The sequence below is a fragment of the Dendrobates tinctorius genome, unplaced genomic scaffold, assembly GCF_039654945.1.
Source record: "Dendrobates tinctorius isolate UK_male_01 unplaced genomic scaffold, ASM3965494v1 ptg000022l, whole genome shotgun sequence".
NCBI classification, from domain to species: domain Eukaryota; kingdom Metazoa; phylum Chordata; class Amphibia; order Anura; family Dendrobatidae; genus Dendrobates; species Dendrobates tinctorius.
In genome coordinates, this window is record NW_027361690.1 from 45157109 (window position 1) to 45169881 (window position 12773).

Here is a 12773-nt window from a genome sequence, read left to right on the forward strand (position 1 = left end):
GTAATTGGTACAGGTAACTAGGAAGAACCAAATGTCACGTGGAGAGTCACTGAGCCTTCATAGGAGGACATTCCAGCGCCCACAAGCTAGAGACTAAAATCAGTGACTATCAGCGTAATTGTGCTAAAGGCATATTCTCAAGTTTGGAACCATTGGATAAGGCCTAAATTACAGATCGCTGGGGGGATAACCACTTAAACCATCACCAATCCTCAAAACTGATGCTCTGAAGAACCCTGTGTAAATGAAGCACAGGTCGATCATGAACAGTGATCAGACCCCCAGCCATAGGGTAGTTATCTCCTGGGGTATAAATTCATCACTGTGAAAATTTTTAGACCCGCATGGTTGTTTTGCTTGTCACACATACAGATAAATAGTAATTTTTTTAAGCTTCTTTATTATTCATGATTTTGCTCATTTAGACTAGATTAACACATGCAGTTTTTTATGTGGTTTTCTATGGAGTGGATTCAACAAGAATGGGAAATATAAAGGAAGGTCTTATACTTCTCCTTTTTGCTAGTTCCACTTCTGGCTTTAAGGAAAAAAAAAATGCATCAAAAACAGTGTGTGCCTGATTCGTCCAGCAGTCTTCACTAGGTTTCTATTGTAAAACTCACTGAAATGTGGCAAAAACATTTGCTCAACTCAAAATTTTTCCATCAGTTTTGACAAAATCTGCCTAAGATGGGAGAAGCTGGGGCGGGACATATTGTGGTCAAATCAGCCCAACAAATTAGTAAGAATTTACGCTACAAAAGTGGCGTAATTACATCAGAAATGCACCCCAGTCCCTGACTTGTATACATTTCTGATGGCGAAGGTACACAGCAGTGGAAAGATGCGCCAAATTTATTACAGGTGCATGCCACTTAATAAATTTGGCGCATTAAACTCCAGTGCTTCCTTTATCTAGAATGGCATGCCAAACACCAGTCTTAATTAATTGGGTGTGGAACATCTACTGTATGTACAGTATAAAATAAGCAAATACCCTGTAGTAAGTAAATAAATAAATAGTAACAGTACATGTAAATAACATTGGGTGCTTAGTTAACAAAGTTTTGATAAAAAAAAATGTAAATGCCATCCCACCACGACAAGGTGTACCCAAGTGGAACGGTACCTAACTCTTGTGGTTCACCTCACTATGTGTCAACGGACGTAAAAATAGATAAGGGCAGAGCAGGACCTGGGTTCCGACTGTTCAGACACCTGCCCCATGGAAAGCTATATGAACAAAATGAACAGCCCAAAAAGGGGAGCCATGCCCAAGACGGTACAAAGCACAAAAAAATAAATAAAAACCATTAAAAAAAACAACAAAACTAATGTCAGCCAAACCTCATGTATACAGGGAACTCTCAGCTATCATGTGACAGATGACATAGGGGGGGGATAGGAATCAGGGAGTTTGAATTTTAACACCTGACCCTTTTGTTCTTCAGGAGATAAGTCACTGTCAAAGCTATTGGACAGCTGCTTTCTCCGGTATCCCAAAGAAAACACATGAATATTTAGTAACCAATACATAAATTCCATTAATACGGTAATTTCAAATGTAAGAGGCTTGTTACCCAGGTAGCAGGTGGCCCATGTGCTTAACCATATATCTAGGGCCACCAGTAGGTCGCATACGTACTAGAAAACTTACTGAGCCATTCATTGCAATTTGTGTCTGGCTTATTACCCTTCGTGATTATAAGATTTAGAAACCATGGATCATGTCTGGCATAAGGGAAGCAACCAAAGACTATAACAATGTGGAATACAAAAATAATGTAACCATTAATACCGGAATTAAGTTTAATTTTAGCAGCATGACCCAGATGCATCTTACCTGTCTTGACCACAGACATAACTTACCGTGTAAGACGTGCTCCTTCACAACTTCTCAGGCCTAATGCATAATGAGACAGGGCAACAAGAGCAAAGATCTCCTACCAAACAAGCAGGTGCACAGGATTGTCACTTGACACATATATAAAGTCAGATAGAAGTTATTAAATAACTAGTGGCAGATTGACCCATTTACAAGAGGCAGGTGCAGGCTTTAGACTTGTCTCTAGATAATACGTTAGATCCTCCAATAAATAATAAAATGAACTAAATAAGAAGAAATAACATTTATTTACTGGACAATATAAACACGTGGCAGTATAAAAAGGTATCACGTCTCTTCTATGGTACATCACAATTTCAGGAGCGAACAAGAATGGAGCTGTGAGAAGAACAGACACTGATGACGAAGGAAAGGGCAGATGGAGCACTTTGGTCTTTGGAGACCACAGGGGATACAGCGGGATGCAACCTCTTTTCATCAAGTTTTTGGAGCTGGGCATCTGTATTCAGTCAACATCAATGGCAAATAAAGTTGTATGGTTGCCGCTTTTTTATCAGGACTGTTATTAATGATTTTGATCCAGGATGGGGTGTAGAGTCCCTTATATCCCACCATGGCAAAGCTACCTGTAAAAACAGTACAAATACTAGATCAGATTCCTCTATGTTATGTCTATATTTTTTATATCTCTACCATTCACCTGCCATTCCCTTGTGTAATCTTCCAAATTTCTACACTGAACTACAAAGTTTTCTTTGTATGATACTTGCACGTTTCTGGAATACAGAGGTCATTGTCTGATAAAGAGGATTCTGCTTTCCGAAAGCCGGCAAATTTTATTTTTCTGGTTGTCTAATAAAGGTATCACTCCTTGAATATTTGTTATCATTTTTTGGGGCTTAAAAAGTATTTACACTGATAAAATTTAAACACATACATTCTCCTTCATATAGTGGCACATGTGGCACCAGCCTGTTCTGACCCAAATTTAATAGAAACCTAGCTGTCGGGGAATCTCTGCCTTTTGGGTATATTCTACATCCCGTCAATATCCTTAATCTTCAATCTAAATCAGTCCTTATGTACCATGTTTTCATAGACTTTTTCATTTTTTTTTTCAAAGGAATTTACCTTTTTCATAAAGCACTAGAGGTTTTGCAGATCCGAGTTTGGTGAAAACAGACATATCAGAACCCGGTGGAGTTTGTAAAACATCTCTAGAGCAAATGAGAACCACAGACCTGGAACATAAAATATAAGGAAGGTGTGAGCCAGTGGTTTAGTGTGCTCTGTGGGCGACTAGGCTTCATCTAGCACGTCCTTACCGTTGCTTCATTGATACTTGTATGTAGCTAGAAATGGCTTTTGTTGTAAATGTGTCACTGATCATTTCAAAATGTCTCTTGCTTACAATGGCTCCAGAACAGGCGTCCAACACCAAGAAGAAAAGGCCCCTCCTTTTAAACAAGAAAAGTTCCTCATCAACCTGGAAAAATAAATTAAAAATGGAGAAATAAAAGAAATAAATTATGAAGGATTCTTAAAGACAACTATTCGTTTGCCATAAATAATAACATTTTTTTAACTGGCATAAATGTTGCTGTTCTACTGAATTTGACATTCTTGATATTTTTTGTTCCTATTGCTCTTCATTCCTCAGATATGGCATCCTGTTCTTGATCTATAAATCTATTCTTTAATCCAACTGGGTGTGGATCTCAAAAAGACTCCCATAGAGAAGAGTTTAGGGCCACTCCCACTTGACTAAAAAAAATAAATCTATATAAAGTTTAGATAGGAAGTTAATACAGAGAAGCACAGAAAAAAAAAACAACCTATGGTAGATTCAGGAGAACAGTGGTACTTAAACCATGTAAGAAGATACAAGGTGAATATGGCAGCAGGTAAATACACACATGGTCAAAATCGTTGGTACCCCTCATTTAATGACAGAAATACCCACAATGGTGACAGAAATAACTTGAATCTGATAAAAGTAATAAGGCTGGTTTCACATTTGCGTTTTTTAGCGCTGGAAAAAAACGCTAACCTGCGCATGCGTTTTTTCCCCTATCTTTAACATGGGTGCGCATACTTGCGCGCTTGTAAGCGCATGTATGCGATTTTCATGCGCTGCGTTTTTTTGGGGTGTGCGATTGGATTTTCCAGAGGCATCATGTTGCATTTTTTGGCCCTGCAAAAAAGCGCATGCGCACATATGCGCACGTTTTGCGCTAAAAAGGGCCATTATAGCCTATGGATGCGCATATGTGCGCACTGGCATGCTCATGTAAGCGTTTTTTTGCATATGCGTTTTTTTTTTTTAACCATGGAATTTAGGGGTTTGAGTTAGAGTTAGGGTTAGTTAAGGGGGTTTAGGGTTAGGGTTAGGGTCAGGGTCAGGGTTAGGGTTGGGTTTTGGGTCAGGGTTAGGGTTTAGTATGGTTTGGTTAAGGGTTAGGGTCAGGGTTAGGGTCAGGATTAGGGTTAAGTATGGTTTTGTTAAGGGTTAGGGTCAGGGTTAGGGTTAGGGTTAGGGTCAGGGTTAGGGTTAGGGTCAGGGTTAGGGTTAGGGTTAGGGTTAAGTATGGTTTTGTTAAGGATTAGGGTCAGGGTTAGGGTCAGGATTAGGGTTAAGTATGGTTTTGTTAAGGGTTAGGGTCAGGGTTAGGGTTAGGGTCAGGGTTAGGGTTAGGGTCAGGGTTAGGGTTAGGGTCAGGGTTAGGGTTAGGGTTAGGGTCAGGGTTAGGGTTAGGGTTAGGGTTAGGGTCAGGGTTAGGGTTAGGGTCAGGGTCAGGGTTAGGGTTAAGTATGGTTTTGTTAAGGGTTAGGGTCAGGGTTAGGGTTAGGGTTAGGGTCAGGGTTAGGGTCAGGGTTAGGGTCAGGGTTAGGGTTAGGGTTAGGGTTAGTTAGGGTTTAGGGTTTGGGTTAGGGTTAAGTATGATTTGGTTAAGGGTTAGGGTCAGGGTTAGGGTTAGGGTCAGGGTTAGGGTTAGGGTCAGGGTTAGGGTTAGTAAAGTCATGGTTTGGGTAGTGTGAGGGGCCACCTAAAAATGTTGGAAAAAAACGCAAACGCGGTAAAAACGCGCTAAAAACGCATACAAACGCATACAAACGCATAAAAACGCTGCGTTTTTTTCATGCATGCTCATAAAAATGCTTGAAAAAAACGCAGCAGTTGTATGCTTATGTATGCGTTTTTTCAATGCGTTTTTTTGCGGGAAAAACGCGCTGCAAAAAAAAGCAAGTGTGAAACTAGCCTAATAAATGCAAAATCTATGAAAATGAACAAATGAAAGTCAGACATTGCTTTTCAACCATGCTTCCACAGAATTTTAAAAAAATAAAACTCATGAAATAGGCCTGGACAGAAATGATGGTACCCTTAACTTAATATTTTGTCGCACAACCTTTTGAGGCAATCACTGCAATCAAACGATTCCTGTAACTGTCAACGAGACTTCTGCACCTCTCCACAGGTATTTTGGCCCACTCCTCAAGAGCAAACTGCTCCAGTTGTCTCGTGTTTGAAGGCTGCCTTTTATATACGGCATGTTTCAGCTCTTTCCAAAGATGCTCAATAGGATTTAGGTCAGGGCTCATAGAAGGCCACTTCAGAATAGTCCAATGCTTTCCTCTTAGCCATTCTTGGGTGTTTTTTAGCTGTGTGTTTTGGGTCATTATCCTGTCCCTGCGACTGAGAACAAGCTTGCTGATACTGGGCAGCACATTTCTCTCTAGAATCCCTAGATAGTCTTGAGATTTCATTGTACCCTGCACAGATTCTAGACACCCTGTGCCAGATGCAGCAAAGCAGCCCCAGAACATAACAGAGCCTCCTCCATGTTTCACAGTAGGGACAGTGTTCTTTTCTTGATATGCTTCATTTTTCCATCTGTGAACATAGAGATAATATGCCTTGCCAAAAAAGTTCAAATTTTGTCTCATCTGTCCATAGGACATTCTCCCAGAAGCTTTGTGGCTTGTCAACATGTAGTTTGGCAAATTCCAGTCTGGCTATTTTATTATTTTTTTTTTCAACAATGGTGTCCTCCTTGATCGTCTCCCATGAAGTTCACTATGGCTCATACAACAACGGATTTTGTGATCTGACACTGATGTTCCTTGAGCTTGAAGTTCACCTTTAATCTATTTGGAAGTTTTTCTGGGCTCTTTTGTTACCATTCGTATTATCCGTCTCTTTGATTTGTCATCAATTTTCCTCCTGCAGCCATGTCCAGGGAGGTTGGTTACAGTCCCATGGAGCTTAAATTTCTGAATAATATGTGCAACTGTAGCCACAGGAACATCAAGCTGCTTGGAGATGGTCTTATAACTTTTACCTTTAACATGTTTGTCTATAATTTTCTTTCTAATCCCCATGAGATCTCGCTTTCCTTTGCTTCCTCTGGTCCATGGTGAGAGTGATACACACCTTGTCACCAGTGAGTATCTGTAGCCCTCTTACAGGCCCACTCACTGATTCCAAGATTGTAGACACCTGTGATGCTATTTAGTGGACACACCTTGATTTAACATGTCCCTTTTGTCACATTATTTTCAGGGGTACCATCATTTCTGTCCAGGTCTAGTTCATGAGTTTTATTTTTTTTTAAAATTCTGTGGAAGCATGGTTGAAAAGCAATGACTGACTTTCATTTTCTCATTTTCATAGATTTTTTTATTTATTATTATTATTGCCAGATTCAAGTTATTTCTGTGACCATTGTGGGTTTTTCTGTCATTAAACTAGGGGTACCAACAATTTTGACCACGTGTGTTTAGACTAAGTGCAAGTAGATTAGAAGCACCATTCCAGCACTGCAATAAAAAAAAAGACGCTGGCGTGGTGCTTTAACTAATATGTATGGGTACCTTTAGATTAGGGCTACGCCTATACAAAAATATTGCCAGCATCTTCAATGTGTTTCTTCTTTATGTTTGGCAATGAATCCTGCTCCAATCACTTCTGCCTGGAGAGGTGAGTGATGCAAGTGACTTCTACTGACACATGCCAGGACAATTGCAGAATACCGGGCGTCCTGGTAGGAATCCATAGACTTGACTTCACTGTCCCTGTTCACCATTTCATGTAGAACTGAACCCCTTAACGTTAACTTATTATTGGGGCTAAGGCTACTCATATCCGTACATGTGTTTTATATACCGTATAACCTGAATCCATGCAGCATTTCCATTATTACCTTGATGAAGGCAGTCTGCATTCCATTTAATACATCCTCCCGGCGGATGGACTGCACTTGTATCTTTGTGTATTTAAGGGACAGACTGCTGGTGATAGCAATCTGTAAGAAGATTCATTAGATGGAGTTAAAGACAATTCATGAATAATTAGTAAGTGAAAAAAAGCTAAAAGGTTTCAGAGAAGGGCTTACTGGGCAATGGGATTATTCTGCGCTATGAGACTATTGTGACCCTCTAGCTATACTGCTTTGGTTGCACGTGAAAACTTCACCTGTTTACTGCATATTCCAGTATTTTTGTAGCACTGTCCAAGTATTTATATAATAAGGAATAGATACAGGCAGTAACTGTCTTTTTATACTAAGACATTCTGGATGTCTGTGCTTGCTGCCAACTTGTCCTTAAAAAGCCTTGGATGACATATAGGCCATCAGCTGCCAATCCACGTCTTCTGCAAAGTCACATTTACCTACAAAAATTAGTTAACTAAAATAAATGTTACCCAAAGCCCAGTTATTACTGTACTAGGATTATCAGGAAAGCGAGCCAAAGTGATGACCCTTTCATTTCTTCTACTATCTGGTCCATAATGTTGAGCCTCAAATGTTAACGGTTTTTATATTCTATTAAATATACACATTTGGGGCCAGATTTTTTAATTTTTAATTTTTCAAGTTACTTTTTTTTTTGGTCTCAGGGTATTCGCTGATGATTACTGTACAAAATTCATCAAAATGGCGCATTCAAATCATGAATGTTGTGCAAAATAAAAAACGTTTTATATTTGTCTTTGACTTTGTTTTGAGACTTTTTAGAGCAAAAAAAAAAAACCCAGATGTTACACTGAAATGTCACAAAAGTTGTGCCAAAGTGTTAAGCGTGCATAAACTCACTTCCAGGAGACACTGGAGAAAGTTTTGTTTGCACCAAATTTTGTGACTTTTTAAAAAATCACAATTGATGAATCAGGTGAAAACATCTGGAAATTCTAAATTCTGCCTACAATGGTGAAGTAAAAGAAAAGATCGGACAAACACATAAAAAGAGAATTTCCATTTGCACCATATTTAAAGATGAATATGGCACAAAAAAAGATGCAAAACACTAAACTCAACTAAAATGCGAGCAAATGCAACAATGAATTGGGCCATTAATCTTCATTTGTACTTGATACTCTACTCTTTTTATACATAATGGTCTACCTGTGGGGCTCCACACTGCCTACAAGGCAAGGCTAGGCGTTGAGACACGTGCAACTTGGCAAGCTGGTCTTTGCCGCCTCTGTCAGGGAACGGTTTATGTGTGCACTCCGAGTAATCATTGGGATGAAATTGGGCAGTGATCTTAATTCTCTCACAGCCATGCTGAGAACAGTAGCTGTGCCCAATCCGAGGTTCATAGGCTTGAAGGTGAAGGAAGAGATATCTAAAGAAATACAAAGGTAGGACATTAATAGATATAATGTGCCCATAATAACCATTGCTGTGTTATGCACAAGTGGTGTACGGCTGGATTCATATCACACACCAGTGGGTGATTCGGGGCTTCTGTCTGAAGCCCTGAAAAAAGGAAATCATAAATCAATTGTATCTCACAAAGAAGCTATTGACTTTAATCAAGCAGGCAGAGTCACTTTGCATTCTGTCTGCCCTCATTTTCGTCAGTGTTCGACTTTTTGAGGTGTGAACAACAACTTGGTTGACTGCCATCTTCCACAAACAGTGGAATTTTTGAACATGGGTCACATCTGTTATTGCAACTCAGTTGAGACTTATTTGGACAAGAATGGCGCTCTTTCTGGACGAAACGTCACATAACCCCTTTAAATATTACAATTTTTTACAAAGCATCTAAACTATTTGTAAGTGTTAGATTCATCTAAGTCCATCCACTATTGATTCTCTACTTACAGTATCATGGATTTATATTAGAAGGTGACATCAATGTAATTCATGAGGCTGGACCACCGCCCATTTCCAGAAGTCTGTGGTGCCCTACTGCCCTTTACAATCTATTTGGCACCTGACACTTAGTTTAGTAACTGGACATCACTGAAAGAACATTTTAAGCAATGATTCATATCAATGGTCTCCGCCTCGCAGCCCATTACCTAGTGACCCAAATGTTTTCACATTTTGGCAACATCCCTGTTGGGTACTCTAGCTGGAAACTGGAATTCAGCAGTAATGATTGAAGCTTGCAGACTCCGTGTACTGATATGTTTCTACATACATTTTGGGTAGAGTAAAATCAAAGTTGCCACTAATTCATATTGAAGTCTGATACTAATCAGTTTTGATGGCCCCACTGGGCTGCATGTGAGCTCATCCTCAGGACAGTGATAGGACGCCGGTTTGGACCATGTGAATTGATATTAATGTTTCTCAAATCTTTGAGCATGAAGTAACTTGGTTCCAAGCTTATAATGGAAGGTGACGAAAGAATAGAAGCATCTGCGGTTGTCACAATGTGATTAGATCCCTCCCGTTCACACTGCAAGAATGGGGACTGGAATCTAATCCAGAAAGTAGTGAATAGGCATTTAATCCCATCAATAAATCAAATAGAAGTGTTGGACATGCCCGCAGGAGTTAATGTTTGCTGCTTACATGTCTCTCTAAAGCAGGAAACATGAGCATTGTTAGAGAGACAAGCGCACAGGCGCTGCCCATTGTACTGACAGAATGGTGCAGGTGCGACACTTAAACTGTACTGTGACCTTCATGTCTGCCAGAGTCTAGAGATACATGATAACATCTGCCCCCAGGGAGCTCATTTTGTGGATAACATGTTCCAGCAGAGGATAGCGTGCAGATAGGGAACCGGAGCATTAAATAAAGGGTTATATTGCTGTTTCAGCTTACGCTTAACTTGTAACGGGCAAATCGAACAACATAGGAATAGTATTACAGTGATTATATCGATGTCAGTAACATTGACTCCTACTGTGCTAGAATGTATTGTGCCCCAAGCACAACAGAAGTAAGAACAGGCCGGCCACTCACCCGGACTCCTTACTGAAGTGATACAGTCGATTTGCGGACTTATTCAGGGCTTGATGGATAGAGGATTCCATGGCGTAATGGCGTACGCTGTGTACACGTCCAGTGTTACGTTCATAGATGTCCGCTGTCACCTGCAATACGGCACTTTTAGGGTAGCACAGAGCAATCTGCAGCCAATCTCCTCTGTAAGAAACAAAGATGGAGGACGGTGATTTAATGTCTTCTTTGTACACATTTCACAAAGCTCAGATGACTTGAGGTTTTCCATCCTTTTTTTTGGATAAAACACTAAAGTACTGCCTTGATTTTGGAAAAATTCAGCAAAAATACCACCCTGCATTTTTACATGCGAGTCAAGTCTAGACTTTCAGTTTCCAAATAATATATCATATAAAAGCAATGGTAAATTATATTTTAAGATATTGGACCTCATAGAATCAATGGTAGAGTTGGAAGGGAACTCAAGGTCATGGTGTCCAACCACCTGCTCAATGCAGGACTCACTAAACCATCTCAGACAGATGTCTGTCCAGCTCTGTTTGAAGACTTCCATTGATGGAGAACTTACACCTCTTGTAGCAGCCTGTTAAACTCGCTCAACCTCACCTGTTTTGATGTGTATTAAGTTTTATCTTGAATAAGGCTCAACATAAGTAAATATGAAAATCCTGCATTTATTTCTATCTTATGACATTTGAAGCCTCCCATCCTATGACAACACTGCTCCTTGCTCGAGTGATCATGTAATATATGATTCACAGAAGTGAAATAGCTCAGATATATCAGGTATATGCAGGATGTGCAACGCTAAGCCTTGTGTGCACTTGCATCATGTAGGGGATATACTGTACTCTGCTAATGTGGAAAAGATCTATCTGCAAGGCATCAGAATGATGATGAACACATATCTAGGTGACAGGTAAGTGGTCTTGAGCACTCAACATTTCGGACATTTCCCAGAGAGAGCTTCTTGGGGCTATATTACTGCAGTAGCCAGAGCTCGGGAGCAATCCAGGATAACGATCAGCTCCATGCACAGCCAAGAAAATTCCAAAATCTGGAGCACATTCCTCTGTTGAAAAAAAGTCAGAGCTTGAGCGTTCCCTACTCTCCTGCTGGGTTTTAATTACAATTAGGCATCTCGGTTAAGAACAGAATTATTAGGTCAAAACTGAAAAGGTTTATGTACTAAGCCCGGTCCCTGGGGGCCGTCAGTACCGTAAACCTCCTCCCTGTCAACCTGTCTGTAATCCACATTACAAGATCCCCAATTATTCTGTGACTTGCTCAGCGGATACCTCCTGGATTGCTCACCTGGGTTTATCCCCCCCAAAAAAGGTTCACAGGGGTCACTAATTGATTTTGGTTACATAAACATTTTTGCTTTTTTGTTTGTTTTTTTTCACTGAGGAAATGAATTCTATCGCTTTCTGGGAATCAAAAATAATCTTCCAATACTAATTATACTTGATTGGAAACAGGACTGCAAGATAAACTCAGCTGACCGCCCCTGACATTCTTTTCTCAACGCTGAAAGATTTCTTATGTTTGGCAAGATGTGCCTTTTTAGGATATTATATCTACAATGTGTGTCCCCCATAATACTCTACAGGACTCTCACCCCGGGTTCATGGGAGCGATGCAATCTGCCAAGATGTAGCCTATTTATAACTTATGGTTATGCAATGAGGATAATCCATACAGTGAGGAATTTCCTTCTTAGGAGATCCCTGGATAATGTGTTGTATTCTGATTATCACACCATGCAGGGCATGACCTGGAGAGATGGTGGAAATGGCCAGGAGACAGTGAGAAAGATGCTGCACTTTATCCTCCTAGGAGTTGTGCTGCTCTCTGGTGCATACATCCTAAGGCACATACACCACCCAGCTCGTCTCTAAGGTCTCCTTCAGACGGCCATCATTTGTCTTGTATATAAAAACACGAACCGTTGTGCATCAGTGTTGTGGATAGGAATTTGATAAGGGTCATATTTTTAGCATCATTGTTTAATCAGTGAATATTACATGTGAAAAAAAAATCGTACCGCTTCTATCATGGAGAGCATAACTATTGTGCACTGATGTCATCCGTGATTTTCATGGGCCCATAGACTAGTATGGTTAATTTTCAATGGCGACTTAGATGGACATGTGCCATGATTTTTACGCGGTCCACACACGTCACAGAAAAAGAAACATGGAGATGTGAAGAGCCCAATAAGCTATAATGGGTACATGTTCTATCTGTGGCAAACACAGAACAAGAACGTGATTCACCAATGTCTGAACAGGGCCTAGTACTCAGTGTACGCTTACAGATGGAGCAGCAGTGAGAGTATGGGGTGCCAAGTGTATTCGCATGACTGGCCACTCAATCAAATAGACTGAGGACAGACACACTACACAAATGTATTATGCTTACATAGCGCCATATTATTCCACAGCGCTTTACAGATATCGTCATCACTGTCCCCACTGGGGCTCACAATCTAAATTCCCTATCAGTATGTCTTTGGAGTGTGGGAGGAAACTGGAGAACCCAGAGGAAACCCACCCAAATACAGAGAACACATGGATGTTGTCCTTAGCGTGATTTGTACCCAGGACCCCAGTGCTGCAAAGCAACAGTGCTAACCACTGAGCCACTGTGGTGCCCCATAACACATAGGGCAGGACCCCATGGCACACGATGCTAATAACGCGGTGCCTGCTGCC

General features: G+C 40.5%; 2 protein-coding genes across 4 annotated transcripts in view; both read right to left on the reverse strand.

The window, feature by feature from the left end:
- Positions 1-12773, reverse strand: part of CEMIP (cell migration inducing hyaluronidase 1) — a 120348-nt gene that overhangs the window by 75823 nt on the left and 31752 nt on the right. The window lies entirely within an intron of this gene.
- LOC141084169 (cell surface hyaluronidase CEMIP2-like) overlaps positions 2115-12773 on the reverse strand; it is a 158746-nt gene continuing 148087 nt past the window's right edge. For all 3 annotated transcript variants that reach the window (XM_073568665.1, XM_073568664.1, XM_073568666.1), the window contains 6 exons: positions 10057-10239; positions 8254-8476; positions 7051-7152; positions 3172-3332; positions 2978-3087; positions 2115-2472 (listed from right to left, as the gene is read on the reverse strand). In XM_073568665.1, the coding sequence (XP_073424766.1) occupies positions 2324-2472; positions 2978-3087; positions 3172-3332; positions 7051-7152; positions 8254-8476; positions 10057-10239 (928 nt within the window). In that variant the 3' untranslated portion in view covers positions 2115-2323. The remainder of the gene's footprint in view (positions 2473-2977; positions 3088-3171; positions 3333-7050; positions 7153-8253; positions 8477-10056; positions 10240-12773) is intronic.